At 45.7% G+C, this 21066-nt stretch overlaps 1 protein-coding gene across 7 annotated transcripts in view; it reads left to right on the top strand.

The window, feature by feature from the left end:
* Positions 1–18557, top strand: part of LOC140394417 (neuronal-specific septin-3-like) — a 479015-nt gene extending 460458 nt beyond the window's left edge. For all 7 annotated transcript variants that reach the window (XM_072481671.1, XM_072481670.1, XM_072481672.1 and 4 more), the window contains one exon: positions 14483–18557. In XM_072481671.1, coding sequence (XP_072337772.1) covers positions 14483–14633 — 151 coding nt within the window. In that variant the 3' untranslated portion in view covers positions 14634–18557. The remainder of the gene's footprint in view (positions 1–14482) is intronic.
* Positions 18558–21066: the final 2509 nt, after the last annotated feature.

The raw sequence follows: 21066 nt of genomic DNA, 5'->3' as shown, positions 1-21066 counted from the left end.
TCCTAACTATCCCACTCTCTCTATACACACACAGAAATAAACAACAGAGGGGAAAGGGTGGTTGACAAATATTAATAAAAATGAAAGGATAAAGGATCTCTGCACTGGGACGACTTCCGGTTAATGTCTTTCTCAAGTTCAGGCTTTTGTTTTGATACTTCTTCCTTCTAGGCTTGAGATGGTTTTCTCTGCCAAGGTTTTCTATTTTCTCTGCAGTTTCAGCCCATTTTAAGTTCACAGCAAAGATGTGCCAGACACTCAATGGTTTTAGAACTATAAAGCAATAAGCAATACTTTCGCTTCAGCAAGCAAGAGAGAGAGCGTGTTCCTCTTCCAAGGTCTAATCACTTCACCCAAGTTCTCTCAGAAAGCATCACACAGGAACAATCACTGACTGTTGTCAGGCAGAACACTGTCTCTGGCTAACCCACCGTTGCCAGTTAGTCAAATGAACTGACTTCCTCCAAAACTGATTCCTAAGATTAACTCAGCGCTGAAGAGTCTCGCCTCTCCTCTCGAAACATAAAACCTGGGACCACAATGTCCGGACAAGCAGGCTGCTTCTGTCTGAATCTTCTCCTTAAAGACACAACCCGATTATGGAACTCCATCATTTTAAGCATCTCCTATCAAGTCACCAAATAGGAATTCTTCAGCCTCCCAGCTGCATGTTTCTCGCCGTCAGAAGGCGGTGCGACGTTCGCTGGGGACGAGATTCTCTGCTCCAGCTGCTGTCAATGGTATTTCCCATTGAAGCCACCATGCGGTGCTGGGAAGCCCGTGGGCAGGGGTGCACTGTCGCCGTGACCAGCGAATCCCACCGGCAGCGGACGGCCAGATAATTCTGACCCACAATTCTAAGCAGCACAGCACGGGAAAGATATTGCGGTAATGGAGAGGGGCACAGGACAGACTCACTGGGAAGCTGCCTGGATGAATAAATAAAAATATGAAAAGGCATGAAAGATTGGGATTGTCTTCATTAAATTGGATGAGATTATGGGTTGAATTATGTGTTACTGCCAGCAGAGGCTCGCTCCTGGTGTCCACTGGCACTAGGCATGCTGTGCCAGGGTAGGATTCCTTCCTCTTCCATGCATATTTATGTATGGAGGAGAGCTTGCGGAATTCTGTCAGAATCCTGGCATCAGACTGCCGCTGAAAATGCTTTCTGGCACTTAGCTGCTTTTCATATGGTGAGGAGCTGTCAATCATAGCAAGAGTGTTTCTAAACATCGTGGTTAGCAACAAAGCAGGGTAATGGAAATGCATTCAAGTGTGAAGGGATAGATAGATGGACAATATATCAAGCAGCTGTCTATGGAATAATAAAACTCAATCATTGGATAATTTGCATTTCAAAGGCTGTCAAGGGATTTCAAACCATTAGAAATGTACTTGGCTGTTGAGGAAACCTCTGGCACTTGTGACAGCTGTTGCTTTAAACACTTTTGTCTGAGGCAGCAGGTGTTGGAAAAGGGTAAGTGAAAAAGCAGTGATTTTTCACTCTACTGCCTGGACTGCTCCAGCTTTCAGGCAGGGGTGACTGATGGGGGTGTGATGGGGGTGGAGGTTCTCTGTTGGGGCATTCTGATGGTGGTGGTCTCTGTTGGGTGGATCTGATGTGGGACATGGGGATGATCAGACAGGGGAGGCAGGATTTGGGTTGTGAGGGGGAGGGGAGCCTTCAGATGGACTTTGGGGGCACCTCCATTATGCACTGACCCCCGTTGAACCATCGCGGGGTCTTCTGCGTCAGGGCCATGCTTGAAAATACCTTCACCAACTCACGCCCGGGTGAATCCTGACTGAGACTACTGGAGCAGCATGGGGGCCGAGAGGATCGAGCTTCCAGCCTGTTAATCAGATGCAAATGGGTGAAAATGACCTATTTGAGTCCTCCTGGTGGCGTGGGGCGTGTAGCTCGCTGCTGCCGCTGGCGGGGAACGGGAGCGTCGGAACGGCCGCGAATCCTGTTTTTCAGCCGCCGCTCGAATCTCGGCCGGATCGGGAAAACCCGTCAGCGACAGCAGGCAACGGAGAATCCATCCCATAATTACTACTTCAACCACAATAATACAGCTCAAATTTACTGATATTGAATTCCATCAACTTTATTTTTGCCCATTTCATCATCACTGTGATTCTTATTTAGGTTTCATCACATTCGGGCGCTGTTCCCTCCAGTCCTATATCCAAATTGGTGATGTATGCACTGAGCAGGGAGTCCCAGAACAGAATGAGTTCACTTCCAACCACAACAACGAGCAATTATCCTTAACTGTTGCCACTTCTGACCTGCTTTTAAACCCGGTTTTGCACTGTGCCTCAATCCCGTATCCTCAATCTTCTCTCATCGTCTCCTATGAGACTCCAGGGGCTGGTTTAGCACACTGGGCTGAATAGCTGGCTTTTAAAGCAGACCAAGCAGGCCAGCAGCACGGTTCAATTCCCGTACGCAGCCTCCCCGAACAGGCGCCGGAATGTGGCGACTAGGGGCTTTTCACAGTAACTTCATTGAAGCCTACTTGTGACAATCAGCGACTTTCATTTCATTTCGTATGTGATACCCTGCCAAAGACTTTCGGAAAGTCTCTGATTCCCCCGCCCACTATATCATTCACCGCCTCCAACAGCCTGATCAGGTTTTCCATGAACAATTCCCCCCTTATTTTTCTTTATTCTTTAGTGGGACGTGGACATCACTAACCAGGCCAGCGCCTGTCGTCCATCACTAATTGACCCTGATGGTCAGTCATCTTCCCGAATACACCTGAATGGCTTTATTGGCTATTTCAGGGGGCAGTTAAGAGTCACCCACATTGCTGGGGGTTTGGACTTGCATGTGGGGCAGATCAGGTAAGGTGGATGATTCCTCTCCCTGAAGGAGACATTAGATTATGAAGTTCCTTTTGGCAGTTTCACATCATTTTCTCTGCATTTGTAGATTTTGCCTTTAAATAAAGAATCCTAAATTTCCAGTGATTGATGGTCCTGTGAGCAAAGGTACTGAAGGGCTGTTTTTTCTTGGTGGGAGGAAGAGGGGAAATGTAATTATTCATAAACTATTCAAGCATTAGCCAATTAAACCGTTATAGTTTGTTCTAGTCTCGTGTTTTTTTCCAATTAAGGGACAATTTTAGCGTGGCCAATCCACCTAACCTGCACATCTTTGGGTTTTGGGGGTGAGAGCCATGCAGACGCGGGGAGAATGTGCAAACTCCACACAGACAGTGACCTGGGGCCGGGATCGAACCCGGGTCCTCGGTGCTGTGAGGCAGCAGTGCTAACCACTGCGCCACCGTGCCATCCTTAGTCTAGTGATAATATGCACATCAACCAACCACAGAACAAAGTGGGAAACCAAATCAAAATTATCTTAAATGTCCGGACTTCACAGAATCATTACGGCACAGAAGGAGGCAATTCGGCCCATTACATCAGCACCGGCTCTGTAAACAAGCATCGTGATGTAGTGCCGTTCCCCCGCTTTTTCCCCGTAACCCTGCACATTGTTTCTGTTCAAATAATCATCTGATGTCCTCTTGAATACCTCGACTGAACCTGCCTTCACCACAATTCCAGGAAGTGAATTCCAGACCCCAATCATTTGCTGTGTGAGAAAGTTTCTTCTTTTATATGCCTGTATTTTCTACCTGACACCTGTCATAAGCACTTTATTTTCTTCATCTTAATTTCTATCTCCATTTTCGACATGGGAGCTCTGGCTTAGTTTGCCCTACATTTGCCGTTTGAGAGAGCTTCTAAACTTCCAGATTAAAAGTTTTATTTCGCTTCTGGCCACTGTCGGCACAGTAGTTAAATGAATGTGGAATTAACGGTACGAGGAAACCCAAACCATTCATTCAATCACTCATTGGATTGAAACTACTTCTGCATTTTGATCATGCTGTCAACTCTTGATGCATGGGCCCCCACAGTTACAGAACACTGTTGTTGGGTATAAATAAATAAGACACGCTGACCTTATTCGCTCCTGCAGTGTGAAGACATTCAGACTGTGCCAATTTCTAAGCCGATTAAATACATTAATAAACAGTCAATCTTCTCCCAGTGAGCCAGAGTGCATGTTCTGACAGCGATGTTCTACTGTGCAATGGCCATTGTATTGCAATACAGTTAATCTTCCAATTGCTTCAATGATAAACATCTCTTCCTGGAACTCCGTGTCTGCTTCATTCCCATTCTAACCACATGCAGAGTTCTTTTTGACTGTCTCATTTCTCTATCTGTAACTGCTATTTCACAATGTTTTTAATGTGCTGTCTGTATAGCTCCGACTGATATTTTGCATAAACCCCGTTTTTTCATTGTCCGTAATGCCATTCGCATGTATTTTAACTTGCGGCCCCACAAAGATCTCTTATTCGGGAGGAAACTGGATTACGTCAAACTGAACCTGATTTAAAAAAAATTACATTTAATCAATTTGAGACTTGGCCGATATTTAACAAATCCTCATTTTTGTTTTGTGCGATGATTTTTAATGCCATGTTGCACCTGACCCATCGGCCCAAGATCAAAAATACCTTCCCGTCAAATACTCCTTTCACTTCTGAAAGCTTAAAGTATGGGAAATATTATCTGGCACAGATTTGAAATGCTTCTCAATAACCCGTGAGTCTTTACACCGGAGATTAACCTGCAAGCTAACAACTGACTCCCAATCATCCACACTTCCAAATATTGCACAGCTTCCTGACAGGCTCACATATAAAGGATGACACCGTCTCTCAGAAAGGTTAATTGTCTGAGACGGCAAGGCTTCAGGGCGAAGGTTCAGATTGTTCAGAATAGGTTAGAGGATGGCGTACGCAATTTCTAGTAGACAAGGCCTTTCTTTGTGTTCACACTGTGTGTAGTTCCTTGATACAACAGGACGATTGACATTTACGCTCACCTCCTTCACTGCCTGTATTTTTATCTGTATTTAAAATTCTTATGACCTGCTGCCCAAGTATAGGTCACTCCACGTTCAACAGCAGAGCATCCTGATTAGTCCAGTCTCAATGTGCTTGAGCCTTACTTTTTTTTAGGAATTGTGGTGATTTCTGCTTTTTCATCTGGATCCTCCTCTCAGCAATCCCCCAAGATGGGAAGTAGGGAGTCACAAGGATGCCAGATGTTGGAATACATTAGGTGTGTTGAATGTGTTCTAAGATGAAGCCATCAGTTCAGATCTCTGAAACCTTCCCTCAGGAATCCCTCTCCATATTAGCTGAAGATCTTTGCCCAAGGGAGTTGGCCGATAGTTTATGGTTTATCACCTGAGTCGGCGGCCCCATAGCTACATTGCAAGCTTGAAGCATTCCCAACTTGGGTTGAGAATCCATGAGCTGGCCCCCATGTTATCAGAGTTACGCTCCCTTGAATTAGGATTAAATTATTCGGCTATCACATTGTCCACTTTGATTTTTGGGCGTCACGGTAGCGCAGTGGTTAGCACTGTTGCTTCACAGCGCCAGGCTCCCAGGTTCGATTCCCACTTGGGTCACTGTCTGTGCAGAGTCTGCACGTTCTTCCCGTGTCTGCGTGGGTTTCCTCCGGGTGCTCCGGTTCCCTCCCATGGTCCCAAAAGACGTGCTTGATGGGTAAATTGGACATTCTGAATTCTCCCTCTGTGTACCCGAACAGGCGCCAGAATGTGGCAACTAGAGGATTTTCACAGTAACTTCATTGCAGTGTTTTTTTAAAAAATCTTTTTATTCTCATTTTCAGCAATAAACAACCAAAGAAAAAACAAACAACAAGTACAGTAACAATCCCCCACACACAAACCGCACCCCGTTCAATATATAGACCAGAACAGGTAAAAAAACAAATTAACAATCAATCTGTAAACAGTGCAACCAAAAACAACAATACCGCCGACCCCCTCTCCCTAATGTTCAATGGCAACCAATTCTCGGAAATGCATAATAAACAGCCCCCCCCCCCCCATGAATTGGGAAACCTATACTTCGTCTTCTTTAGCTGAGACTTCGCCTTCCCGAGAGTCAAAGAAATTCAAGTAGGTCTCTCTCCGCCAAGGGTGTCACAGGATGGAAAAGCTGACCTCCACCCAAACAGGACCCGCCTCCGGGCAATCAGCGAGGCAAAGGCTAACATCGGCCCCGGCACCTGCCCGCCACCTGAGCCATTCTGCCCCCCCCCCCGAAAAAAGCCGCTAGAGGCCCTGGTTCTAAGTTCATGAGCACTACCCCCGAGATGACACTGAAAACCTCCCCCGAACAAACCCCTCTCTCACCACCACCTCCCCCTCCGATCCGTCATCATAACTCCAGGCCCTGCCCACTGGGCTTGGCCCGCCCCGACCCATTGTTACCAAGACATTGAATGTCTTGTCAAGAGGAAGAAGGGGGCTTATGTAAGAATGAGAAAACAAGGTTCAGTTAGGGCACTTGAGGGATACAAGGCAGCTAGAAAGGAGCTCAAGAAAGGGCTTAGGAGAGCTAGGAGGGGGCATGAGACGTCCTTGGCGGGTAGGATCAAGGAAAACCCCCAAGGCTTTTTACACTTGTGTGAGGAATAAAAGAATGACCAAGGTGAAGTTAGGGCCGGTCAAGGACAGTAGTGGGAACGTGTGCATGGAGTCTGAAGATATAGGAGAGGCCCTAAATGAATACTTTTCTTCAGTGTTCACAAAGGAGAAGGGGGCCATGTTGTTGAGGAGGATAGTGCTATACAGGCTGGTAGGCTGGAGGAGGTAGATATTCGGAAGGAAGATGTGTTAGAAATGTTGAGAATCCTGAGGATAGATAAGTCCCCAGGGCCTGATAGGATACATCCTAGGCTTCTTTGGGAGGCGAGGGATGAGATTGCAGAGCCTTTGACCTTTATGTCCTCACTGTCTACAGGGATAGTGCCAGAAGACTGGAGAGAGGCGAATGTTGTCCCCTTGTTCAAGAAAGGGAATAGGTATAACCCTGGGAATTATAGGCCGGTTAGTCTCACTTCGGTCATAGGTAAATTATTGGAAAGGGTCCTGAGGGATAGGATTTATGATCATTTGGAAAGATACCAGCTTAATCCAGGATAGTCAGCACGGATTTGTGAGGGGTAAGTCTTGCCTCACAAGTTTTGATTGTATTCTTTGAGGAGGTAACTAAGTACCTAGATGAAGGTAGAGAAGTTGATGTTGTATACATGGATTTTAGTAAGGCGTTTGACAAGGTGCCCCATGGTCGGCTCATGCAGAAAGTAAGGAGGCATGGCATAGAGGGAAATTTGGCCGAGGATCAGTAACTGGCTATCACATAGAAGACAGAGGGTGGTGGTAGATGGTAAATTTTCATTCTGGAGACCAGTCACCAGCAGTGTACCACAGGGATCAGTGCTGGGTCCTCTGCTATTTGTGATTTTTATCAATGACTTGAATGATGGAGTTGAAGGTTGGGTTAGTAAATTTGCTGATGATACCACGATTGGTGGAGTAGTGGATAATGTGGAGGGATGTTGTAGGCTGCAAAGAGACATTGATAGGATGCAGAGCTCGGCTGAAAAGTGGCAGATGGAGTTTAACCCTGATAAGTGTGAGGTGATTCATTTTGATAGGACAAATTTGAATGCGGATTACAGGATTAACAGCAGGGTTCTGAAGAATGTGGAGGAGCAGAGAGATCTCGGAATTCATGTCCATAGATCTCTGAAAGTTGCCACCCAAGTGGATAGAGCCGTGAAGAAAGCCTATAGTGTGTTAGCATTTATTAACAGGGGGATTGAGTTTAAGAGCCGTGAGGTTATGCTGCAACTTGGGGCAGCACGGTAGCCTTGTGGATAGCACAATTGCTTCACAGCTCCAGGGTCCCAGGTTCGATTCCAGCTTGGGTCACTGTCTGTGCGGAGTCTGCGCATCCTCCCCGTGTGTGCGTGGGTTTCCTCCGGGTGCTCCGGTTTCCTCCCACAGTCCAAAGATGTGCAGGTTAGGTGGATTGGCCATGATAAATTGCCCTTAGTGTCCAAAAATTGCCCTTAGTGTTGGGTGGGGTTACTGGGTTATGGGGATAGGATGGCGATGTTGACCTTGGGTAGGGTGATCTTTCCAAGAGCCGGTGCAGACTCGATGGGCCGAATGGCCTCCTTCTGCACTGTAAATTCTGTCTGTCTGTAAACTGTACAAGACCTTGGTTAGACCACATTTGGAGTATTGTGTACAGTTCTGGTACGCGACTCCTGACGGCTTTAGCATACATGTCGAGTCATGCCAGATTCATCAGTCGCATTCACAAGACAGCCCCGAACGTCACCCAAGCACAACGCAATGCCATCCACGCTCCCAAGACCAACCGCAGCATCGTCATCAAACCAGCAAAGGAGGGGCCACTGTCATACTGAACAGAACGGACTACTGCAAAGAAGTATACCGACAACTGAACAACCAAGAACACTACAGACAGTTACCCGCAGATCCGACCAAGGAACACATCCGCCAACTTAACAGACTGATCAAGATCTTGGATCCAGACCTTCAGAGCACCCTACGTGCTCTCATCCCACGTACTCCACGCATTGGAGATCTCTACTGCCTCCCGAAAATACACAAGGCTAACACACTAGGCCGCCCTATCGTTTCAGGCAATGGGACCCTGTGTGAGAACCTCTCTGGCTACATCGAGGGCATCTTGAAACCCATCGTACAAGGTACGCCCAGCTTCTGTCGTGACACGACGGACTTCCTACAGAAACTCAGCACCCATGGACCAGTTGAACCAGGAACATTCCTCGTCACAATGGACGTCGCGGCACTCTACACCAGCATCCCCCATGACGACGGCATTGCTGCAACAGCCTCAGTACTCAACACCGACAACTGCCAATCTCCAAACGCAATTCTGCAACTCATCCGCTTCATTCTGGATCACAACGTCTTCACCTTCGACAACAAGTTCTTCATCCAGACGCACGGAACAGCCATGGGGACCACATTCGCACCCCAATACGCCAACATCTTCATGCACAAGTTTGAACAAGACCTACTCACCGCACAGGACCTTCAACCAACGTTATACACCAGATACATCAATGACATTTTTTTACTTTGGACCCACGGCGAAGAATCACTGAAACGACTACACGATGACATCAATAAGTTCCATCCAACCATCAGACTCACCATGGACTACTCTCCAAAATCAGTCGCATTCTTGGACACATTCGTCTCCATCAAGGACGGTCACCTCAGCACTTCGCTTTACCGCAAGCCCACGGATAACCTCACGATGCTCCATTTCTCCAGCTTCCACCCTAAACACATTAAAGAAGCCATCCCCTAGGGACAAGCACTCCGTATACACAGGATCTACTCAGACGAGGAGGAGCGTAACAGACATCTACAGACATTGAAAGATGCCCTCGTACGAACGGGATATGGCGCTCGACTCATCGATAGACAGTTCCAACTCGCCACAGCAAATAAACGCACCAACCTCCTCAGAAGACAAACACGGGACACAACCGACAGAATACCCTTTGTCGTCCAGTACTTTCCCGGAGCGGAGAAACTACGACATCTTCACAGCTTTCCAACACGTCATCGATGAAGATTGAACATCTTGCCAAGGTCATCCCCACACCCCCACTACTTGCCTTCAAACAACCGCGCAACCTCAAACGAACCATTGTTTGCAGCAAACTACCCAGCCCTCAGAACAGTGACCACAACACCACACAACCCTGTCATGGCAATCTCTGCAAGACGTGCCAGATCATCGAAATGGATACCACCATTACACGTCAGAACACCACTCACCAGGTACGCGGTACATACTCGTGCGACTCGGCCAACGTTGTCTACCTCATACGCTGCAGGAAAGGATATCCCACAGCGTGGTACATTGGCGAGACCATGCAGACGCTGCGACAACGAATGAACGGACATCGCGCGACAATCACCAGGCAGGAATGTTCCCTTCCAGTCGGGGAACACTTCAGCAGTCAAGGGCATTCAGCCTCTGATCTCCAGGTAAGCGTTCTCCAAGGAGGCCTTCAGGACGCGCGACAACGCAGAATCGCCGAGCAGAAGCTTATAGCCAAGTTCCGCACACATGAGTGCGGCCTCAACCGGGACCTGGGATTCATGTCGCATTACATTCATCCCCCACCATCTGGCCTGCGAAATCCTACCAACTGTCCTGGCTTGACACAATTCACACCTCTTTAACCTGGGGTTACCCCTTCTCTGGATCTGTAAAGATTTAATCACCTGCTAATGCTCGTATTCCAAGCATTGTCTGGCATCTTTGAATTTGTCTATATATGTGTTTCTGGAACAGACCTCTTCATTCACCTGAGGAAGGAGCAGCGCTCCAAAAGCTAGTGACATCGAAACAAACCTGTTGGACATTAACCTGGTGTTGTAAGACTTCTTACTGTGCTCACCCCAGTCCAACGCCGGCATCTCCACATTATCAAAATGAAAATCGCTTATTGTCACAAGTAGGCTTCAAATGAAAAGCCCCTAGTCGCCACATTCCAGCGCTTGTTTGGGGAGGCTGGTACGGGAATTGAACCCGCGCTGCTGGCCTTGTTCTGCTTTACAAGCCAGCTGTTTAGCCCACTGTGCTAAACCAGATATGACAATCTTGCGTTGATGGCCGTGTGTCCACTCTAACAAAATCTTTCATACTGTTCAATTTCCTCCATTAGATCAGGGAAAGATACTTTTTTAAAAAATTACTCATTTTAAATGATAGATTTTTGAAATTGGTGTGAGGCCTGCAGCATCGGAAACCGTTTAAAAAAAAAAAACTTTTTTCCAATTAAGGGGCAATTTAGCGTGTCACATCTTTTTGGGCTGAGGGGACACGGGGAGAATGTGCAAACTCCACACGGACAGTGACCCGGGGCCGGGTTCGAACCCGGGTCCGCGGCGCCCGTGAGGCTGCAGTGCTAACCACTGCGCCACCTGTCCCACCCGAGGGAAAAGATAATTAATCAGTTCCTCCTTTTCTCATTGGTATCACCTTGCAGCTCTGCATCACCCTTGTGAATCTTTTTTGGAACCTTTTGCTGACTCTATAATCCTGTCTGCAATATGGCGCCCAGAACGGCACGCATGGAGGAGCAGTAAAGGAAATTTAGTTTGCCCGCTACAAATCAAGTTAGGCAGGGAATAAATCCTTATGAAACCTCACATAGGCTAAGAAGTACTCAAACTCAAAAGCACAACTTCAGTGATTTGTGTGTTGAATGACAAGCTCTTGCTTGAGAACCAATATAACCTAATCCTGTCTGTCAGAGAGAAAAATTGATTTCCATCTTTTTAGTCAGCTCGGAACACAACTTGGCCAATAAACCAGAATGAGAGCGTAGACGTGTCAGGGAACATTGGGAGTAGCCAGAGTAAATTGGTGTCACAGGCAATGAATTGCAGGTGTTATTCGATTAAAAAGCTGATTTCTAAACTCGAACTTGCACAGCGGGTTATGAAATGTGTAAGTGTGGGACTTGATATAGTTGCCTGTGTGATTCACCACCAGCTACCCTCCCCATCCCATGCGTATCACCATCTGGTACTAATAACTCGTTTATCACTTTTGTTACTGAACAGAAAGAAAGAATTTCCAAAAACATATAAAAGCTGGAATTCAGTCGAAACCTTATCTACAACAAACATGCATCGTCTTACCTCGAGCCACACACAGGGAATATAGCCCAGCGCTCACATTATGGTCCAACTTGTCGGATATCCCAGCATCAAATTTATGGCGTCAGACATTGCTGTACTGCCGGGGAAACTGTTCAGAAATAGAGAAGCTCGCATTCTTTGGGTTTTACAGCAAATGATCAACACTTTGGATATTTACTTTGCAGGCTTAGCACTCAAGTTCTGTGCTTCGCTTCGAACACGGCACGATCTTCCTCACAACATACCGTGTGCTTGTGTGTGCGATGTGTGTATTTGTGTGCGATGTGTGTATTTGTGTGTGTGTGTGGTGTGTGTATTTGTGTGTGTATGTGTGGTGTGTGTATTTGTGTGTGCTGTGTGTATTTGTGTGTGTGGTGTGTGTATTTGTGTGTGCTGTGTGTATTTGTGTGTGTGTGTGTGGTGTGTGTATTTGTGTGTGTATGTGTGTGTGTGGTGTGTGTATTTGTGTGTGCTGTGTGTGGTGTGTGTATTTGTGTGTGCTGTGTGTATTTGTGTCTGCGTGTGGTGTGTGTGTATGTGTGTGTGGTGTGTGTATTTGTGTGTGCTGTGTGTATGTGTGTGGTGTGTGTATTTGTATGTGCGTGTGCGATGTGGCTGGTTTAGCACAGTGGGCTAAGACAGCTGGCTTGTAATGCAGATCAAGACTAGCAGCACGGGTTCAATTCCCATACCGGCCTCCCCGAATAGGCACCAGAATGTGGCAACTACGGGCTTTTCACAGTAATTTCATTGAAGCCTACTTGTGACAATAAGTGATTATTATATGGGCCTGGTTTAGCATAGGGCTAAATTGCTGGCTTTGAAAGCAGACCAAGGCAGGCCAGCAGCACGGTTCAATTCCCGCACCAGCCTCTCCGAACAGGCGCCGGAATGTGGCGACTAGGGGCTTTTCACAGTAACTTCATTTGAAGCCTACTTGTGACAATAAGCGATTTTCATTTTCATATTTGTGTGTGATGTATGTGTATTTGTGTGTGTGTGTATTTGTGTGTGTGTGTGATGTGTGTATTTGTGTGTGTGTGTGTGATGTGATGTGTGTATTTGTGTGTGTGATGTGTGTATTTGTGTGTGTGTGTGTATTTGTGTGTGTGATGTGAGTATTTGTGTGTGTGTGATGTGCCTATTTGTGTGTGTGTGATGTGTGTATTTGTGTGTGTGATGTGTATATTTGTGTGTGTGTGTGATGTGTGTATTTGTGTCTGTGGTGTGTGTGTGCAAAATAAGTCGTTTGATATGCAATTCCCAGAACTCAATCCAGCGACTTAATGAAGGCACAGAGCGCAAATAAATAGAGGAATACAAAATATTCAGTTAAAATACTGAGTGTGAAAGTCAAGACGAAGCAGAGTTTTGTTTTTTAGGAATGTCTTCTTTGGTTGAGTTAAGTGTTTCGGTCAGATTACTCTATCGCCTCCTTGTAGATTTATTCATAGTTCAGACCTATAGCGCGTCAATCCAGTCACTCTCCTCTGGGATGTTCAGTCTAAGAGGGAAGGATTCTCCAATGGGGTTTAACCACAATGCAGCAATGGGGATTCTGTCTGATCGCTTTGTCACTTCTGAAGGAGAACTGACAACACGTTTTCCTTTGCTAAAAGCCCTGCACCTAAGTCCTTTAGAAACCCATTGCTCCATTGCACTGTTCAAAGCACAGGTAAGAGCATTAACGTTTACAGTTCACCAACGATAACACGATCTGAAGTTCTGCAAGAATGTTTTGAGTGTGATACAAAATCGAATCAATTTGAAGATGGAACATTAAAAAAAAATGATATTTCTACTCTTATGTGATTTTTAAAAAATAAGCGATTAAACTGGAACAAGGGGGCAGAGGTTGCTTTTCTACTGAAGCAATCAGGGTTGGGTGAGGTGGGGGTTGTTCATGAACTGACTAAGCAATTAGCCCGTGGCTGTCAGACCGGGTTATCCATCAACGATAACCACTAAAACATTCACCGGACTCTGATAGCTATCTGAGCTGGAGCGAAGTGACTTCCTAACCAGATCAGACCCACTACGTTCACCATATTCAGCTTTCGATTTTCAGGCAAAATGCATTTTTTCGCAAGGGCGAAAGTTGCATTCTGAGAACGGTGGGGTGGACTCAAGATTGAGTCTGCAAGGCCTGGGATGTTCAAGCAAAATGCAGAGCTTTACTTAGAAGATGTTAACACGGCAGGCTGCAGTGACAGACTGCCCATTTGCCCACGCAAACGGCCATTGGCATCATCTCCACTGGCATCATGCAATCGATTTCTGATCAGCAGCAAGGTTGCTGAGGAAATGTTAAAAACACGAGGAATACACAACAAATAGGGCTCTCGATGGACTTTTAATTGGCCGGAGTTTTCCCCATTCCTCGATAACACAACTGTCAAGAAATTCTCCACAATTTAAGAGAAAAAAATCCATCCATGGCCACGCGCCTCCCTACCCTACAATCTCCTCCAAGTCAAACCAAATTAAGGTGCACGCCACATCGCCAACTCCGCATTTGCTTGCTCACAATAACAAACATTTCTTGCTGACGCCTGTGAAAGCTGCTTAAGTGGATTGAAATACAACTCGCAGATCAAAATGTCCTCAAAGCCTGGGGTAGAGGTTTGTCACCAGCTGTGGTACAGAAATGGTCAGGGTCTCTTCAGTTTTAGTGGCTTCGCTGAAGCTGAGATTAACGCAATATTAATGTGCTTCGGGGTTCAATTTGCTGCAAAACCTGGGTTGCTTTAGAATGGAAAATGCAGTAACTTACGGAGTTTCCTACTGTTTCTTAGTCGCTGACTGGTATTTTTTTTTAAACTTGCTCCTTATCAGGTCTCACCTCCAGGATCTGAAAGACGTCACACACAAGATCCATTACGAGACCTACAGAGTGCGACGATTAAATGAAAGCAATGGCATTGTCAAGGGCTTGCCGAAGGAAAACTACGTAGCCACCAAAGTCGAACTGGAGAACAATCTCTGAGACCCTGCCTCGCCGACCAAGAATAAACTTTGCATTCACCATCTCCTCTGCATTGTACAGCTTTCGTATTTCAGATAGAACTGGAGAGAGAGAAAAAAAGTGTTTTCTGTATTAAAGGAAGGCTATGGGGAATGAGAATTTCTATGTAGATCTTTTAATGGGGTCGGGGAGGGGTTGGGGGGGATGGTTGAAGAAAGAGTATTGTAATTCAGATATGTGGTTACATATCATCTTGGTATTTCTGCATTCCACTCTTGTCAATAGCGAGGTTGAGCTTAAAACATAAGGCTGGTGTACCTAGCAGCGGACCAGTCTATATATTTGCTCCCATGTTCTTTGTTCAGCTACAGTATTGCACAATGGATTTTTGTAGCTCTTGGTGGGTGCACTCTTGTTAGGCCAGTGTCATACACAGTGGTTGCTAACCTAAAGGAGAGACCCGTGCCCTTGTGTGTCATTGTAATCTGCCAGCTTTGACCCATTTTACACCCCCCCCCCCCCTCCCCACCCTCTGTCCCCTTCTCTCTCTCCCCCAACCCCTGTTACTCTGTCACGCAATCGATCTCGCGAAACGGGTCTTCCCAAAGCGCAATTGTCACAGACGACCTGTTGTAACGACGAGCTGGACTGCTCCGTTTGCGACGGATTGCCCAATGAAACAGTGACTGACTTGTCCTTAAAATGAAGCACAAAATAGTCCACAACCCATTGACAGACCCATCAGTGTCGAGCACATTATGGAAAGACACTTGTTTAAGCCATACCCACAATGGATTACATGGTATTTGAGCTTTCTGCCACCATAGTCCTATTAAATGGCAATAACTCCCATTTTTGTGATTTTCAGTGTGTCTAACAGTCAAAGGGACTCCTATTAGACTGAAAGGCTACCTGGCCATAGTGGAACCACCTGAGGCCTGGGCCTCCATGGACTAGCTCACATGGGCAATCTCAGGGATGGGCAACAAATGCTGGGTTACCAGTGGCAACCACATCCCATGAAAGAATAAAGAAAAACAGAAAGTTTTGGAATGTTTTGTGAACACTCATAACCACCTGGTCACAATGTCTAGCTGTTGGCAGATGATTATGGATTTTATTTACACTTAGAACCATAGTGCAGTAGGGGCCATTCGGCCAATCTTGTCCATGTTGACTCAAAGACACCCAGATGTCCTTTCTAATCCCATTTTCCTGCACCCAGTCCATAGCCCTGCAGTTTACAGCACCCACGGTGACGGTCCAGGTACTTTTTAAAAGGGTTTAGTGTCTCTGCCTCCACCACCAACTCGGGCAGCGAATGCCAGGCACGCTCACTTCTCGGGGCGGTTCGCTCCAATTCATCTGTTGGACACAGCGGGATTGCCGGATAAAATTCATAATCTAAAAAAGGATGGAGATTTCGAGACAGGAACAATTGCAGCAATCCGTTAGGGAAGTTTCATCAAACTGATTCAGTGAATCCTAACAGCAAAGATTGCAGTCTGAGGGGCTTTGAGCGCACAAAATGTAAAAAGTGTAATTTTTTTCAGCTAATTATTTTTCTACACCTGCATTTGAACAGGTGTTTTTACATTCCTGATGGGAGTTCATCACGGGGGGGAAAAAACATTCCATAAAATGCCACAGTTGGAGTAATAACTGGACTGGAGTTTCATCTCCACTGCTGTGTCAATTCATAGACAAGGCCAACTCAATTCAGTCAATGTTAAAATGGAAATATTGCCCCAAGTTCAGTTGAGTGATTGCTTTTTAAAGAAAATTGCCCCTACATCTGTCAATGCGCTTGAAAAGCAACCCCACGTCTTTTAACACAAGCAGACCATATCATCTCGGTGGATTGCTGGTTACATTTTACAAGGGAAGCTGGTTAATTCTAAAATGACCCATAATTGTCAGATCGGGTAGAAAGGAAGTCCAACTTTAATGAGAGCTTTGCAAAGTGACATTCATTGAATAGATGAACTATGAGGTCAAGGATCATGCCCTCTGTCCCACACAGCTTTATATTTCTGTGCATTCCTGTCCACCTTTTGTGCGCTTTTTAAAGTAATTGATGTTTTATTTGGTTCTGGTGGGGAACCATCTTTGTAAACCAGAAGAAATATAGGTGGGGGAGATGAAGGAAAATATGGGAAAATGAAACGGTGAAAATACGTTGAATTCATTGAAGGTAGACCCTCAGCTTCCTCGGGAATTGATTTGTACAAAAACATGTTCCACATAATAATCTTTATTAGTGTCACAAGTAGGCTTACATTAACACTGCAATGAAGTTACTGTGAAAATCAACTCCGGCGCCTGTTCAGGTATACTGAGGGAGAATTCAGAATGTCCAATTCACCGAACAAGCACGTCTTTCGGGACTTTGTGGGGAGGAAACCGGAGCGCCCGGAGGAAACCCACGCAGGCACGGGGAGAACGTGCAGGCTCCGCACAGACAGTGACCCAAGCCGGGAATCGAACCTGGGACTCTGGTGCCGTGTGGCAACAATGCTGTTGACGAGACAAAATTCTGTCGAGATTTAACCTTTCTGCTTGAACAGCCTCCTTTCTCTTGATGGACTTCCTACCCCCTGAGCTGACACCATCCCATTCTACTGATTGGATCTGACCTCACTCGCTAAGCACCCCCCCCCCCCGGAAAAAAATCAAAGTGGGGGGGGGGGCAACATTTTGAAGAGCATTGTGACATGCCTACACAGAACTAATTACATTTTTCGGATTATCGAAAGCAATGGCCTTGGATAGGTTATGAGCATTATGTAGCATTCCATCAACACATTGTGAGATGGGATAGCTTTGCAAAGCATCTAGCCTTGTGCTGAAGTTAGCCTTGTTGAGCATAAACCAGAGATCCACTGAATGGTGAGCATTGTGTAGTCTGGAGCTGTTTCTGGTTGACTGAGTGATGGAAACCTCGAGCTGCGTCCGTGAACCGTCTCAAGCCCTTCATCAGCTGTGATCCGCAGGTAAACTCTGCTTTTAGTTAGTTCCTCGGACCGGCAACATTGACATCTACAGGACGTTTTACTTCATTGCAGAGTATCTTATTGAAGTTGGGCAAGGTACAACAAAGCATATGTTCGCATTGGGCCCCACAGCCCCAACTTGTGAATTCAAACGTGGACAAACGCACCTTACAATGTGGTCTAAATAAATACCGGGGGGGGGGGGGGGGGAACCAACCCACACCGCTTTGTCTTTTCACGTCACAATCAAATGAAATGGGAATCAAATTGGAAGAAAATTTGGAGTTGTTACTGCCTTTTAGACAATTGAAATATTGTTTGTTAGGAAGTTATTCGATTGTTTTAAAATCACCAAGTTACAGTGTTGGGGGGGGGGGGGGGGGGGAATTTCTTCCTTCAACAAGATTGACCTAAATTTAAGGCCATGTGGTCATTGACTTAATTGGAGATTCGTTTGTATCTTTTTTAGTGTTTATTTTAATTAAAGCTTTCCAAGTTTTACGGTGGGGGTTGTGCCCTAAGTGTCAACAAGAGTCATTTGAAATGTGCATTTTTAAAACAAGAACTGTTGGTTCAGACAAACCCAACAGGGTACTTTATTGTTTATCAGATGTATTATTTGCCAATTAATGTTAACGTAATGTTTATAATAAATCTGCTTTTCCTTTGCGGACACTGCCCAAACGCCCGGCACCCGGTTTAAACCTGCAGAAAGTGGGAGTGCGCCTCAAGATTGTCTTGTTAAATCCAGACTTTTGGCTGTAACTCAGCTTCTAAACCGTCTCCACCTTGTGGTTAAATCCCTGTTTGCACATACAGTAATCTTTCACTTACACTCCATATTTATCAAAATTTAAGCTTTCTCTTACATTTTATGGGGGGGGGGGGTCAGAAAAAAAATAGATTTTATATGTTCATTTTATGATCAAAATAAAATTCTGTCTGCTAGTTAGCTGGTGTTTATTCTTTCATCAATCTCAGAATCTGACAATGTTGCTCTCCCCCAATAGAAGAATTTCCTCACTTTCACCGGCCCCCCGCCCCGGGCCCCCCGGGCCCGCATGACCGCTCTCGGTGCAGAAGCCTAGGCAGCAGGCTGTTCGTCTCCGGGGGGCATCGCAGCTGAACCAGATCCTCTCCCCATTGTGCCAAACTTGTGGTCGTATTTTGCAGCTCCGTTAACTGGGTAGCCATCAGGAGAAACGGGTTCCAACCAACCATTTTCTCTGAATAACATTTTGCCTGCAAATGGCATTTCTGGTGGAAAATGCTTTTGCAGGAAATGGGGCGAACTGGGTCACCTCAAAGGGCGAATAGCAATTCTGTGGCAAAGCACAATGAGCTGTGGGCTCCCAATTGAGGGAGGGAGCAAATTACGCCGAGACACGGCGAATAAATTCTGCTGAATTCGGAGGCTGATACTTTCAGTAAAATAATTAGCGCGTTTTTATTTGCCCAAGACTCGGTTGTTAAGAGAAGCATTTAAAAAAAAGAAAGCAATTAGCCAATTGGATGGCACAGTGGTCTGCACTGCTGCCTCACAGCTCTAGGGTCCTGGGTTCAATTCCAGCCTCGGATGACGAGTCTGCACATTCTCCTCGTGTCTGTGTGGGTTTCCTCCGGGTGCTTCGGTTTCCTCCCACAGTCCAAAGATGTGCAGGTTAGGTGGATTGGCCATGTGTTATGGGCCAGAGGTTAGAGAACCCAAAGTGTATCATGGAGTTCACCTGACCCACAACTTTTACTAGATTGTGGGGGAGCACACAGTCCACTCTCCAGGTGTGGTGCAGCTGAGCTTTACAGTACTTATAAATTAAAACAATATTTATTTATGAAACCAGTTAACACTTTATAAACCCACAGTAAACATCTTAACAACTATCAACACCAATAAATCCCCACGGAATACAGTACTCGAGAGATAACCCTTAATAAATTTCCAAACAACATCCGGAAGACAAAATACCCTTTTTAACACAGAGATCAGGTTTATAATCACTATTGAGAGCAGTCAGCACTTTGAAATCACCCAATTGATTTGGAGACAGTCTTTAGTTTGCAGAGAGAGATCCTTATGCAGCTCCTTGCTTTGCCTGCAGCTATCCAGCTCTCAAAACGAAACTAACCACACCCTGTAACAAACAGCCTAAAACAAAAGTCAAGCAGACAGACAGCCCAGCCCCACCCCCTCTCTGACATCACTGCAGTTCTCTAATAAACACCTATTTCTTAAAGGTACGCCCAGTACAGCTATTCGATAAACCCCCATTTCTTAAAAGGTACTCTCACATGACACCTCCCCTCAAGAAAAAAAAAACCCCATCAACTTCAAGATGGTTTCATTTTTCACCTTTTCACTTTCTTTTAAGAAATATGGACAATGATTATACGTTTTTTAAAACAAAACAAAACACGCAAACATTTAATAATAACAGTCCATTTTTGTTCTTCTTTCTCTAACTGGAATTCTTCTCGATTGGCAGTCTCTTTGGACAAGAAGGTCTTTGCATGATGCATCCATTTCTCTGTGCCTCGGCATTTGAAAAAATGAAATGAAATGAAATGAAATGTCAGATACTTTAGTTCAATCTGATCACAGAGTCCCTTGTAATTCTCCAACACAGGAGCATTGGTTATCACAGCTTTCAGGCAGTCAATTGCCTGTTGAAACTCCGCTGTCCGCTGAAATATTCGACGTTTCTTCAGCAAGTCCATCAGTGGAGCAACCAAGCTACAAAAATTTGGCACAAATGTTCGATCAAATCCACTCATGCCAAGAAATCGCATTATTTCCCTTTGTGTCAAGGGTATTGGAAACTCCCCGATAACTTTTGGTTTCACATCCCGTGGGGCCATTCGACCCTGTCCAATTGGATGGCCAAGGAAAGTGACTTGGGCTTTTCCAAATTCACTTTTGGCTAGGTTTACCACCAAACCCGCCTCCTGAAGTCGATCAAATAACTCAATCAGATGTTTTAAATGTTCATCCCATGTCTGGCTGAAAATTACCAGATCGTCGATGTATAACGCACAATTGGGTAATCCTGAAACAAATTTGTTAGTTAACCGTTGAAATGTGGCTGGGGTGTTTTTCATGCCAAATGGTATAACATTGAATTGGTATATACCATCTGGAGTCACAAAAGCTGAAATCGCCTTCGCCCTGTCGGATAAACAAAGAACAAAGAACAAAGAAATGTACAGCACAGGAACAGGCCCTTCGGCCCTCCAAGCCCGTGCCGACCATGCTGCCCGACTAAACTACAATCTTCTACACTTCCTGGGTCCGTATCCCTCTATTCCCATCCTATTCATGTATTTGTCAAGATGCCCCTTAAATGTCACTATCGTCCCTGCTTCCACCACCTCCTCCGGTAGCGAGTTCCAGGCACCCACTACCCTCTGCGTAAAAAACTTGCCTCGTACATCTACTCTAAACCTTGCCCCTCTCACCTTAAACC

Source organism: Scyliorhinus torazame, chromosome 17, assembly GCF_047496885.1.
Source record: "Scyliorhinus torazame isolate Kashiwa2021f chromosome 17, sScyTor2.1, whole genome shotgun sequence".
Classification (NCBI taxonomy): domain Eukaryota; kingdom Metazoa; phylum Chordata; class Chondrichthyes; order Carcharhiniformes; family Scyliorhinidae; genus Scyliorhinus; species Scyliorhinus torazame.
The sequence above is the reverse complement of the archived record's forward strand: the minus strand, read 5'-3'. Positions and strand labels throughout refer to the sequence as shown.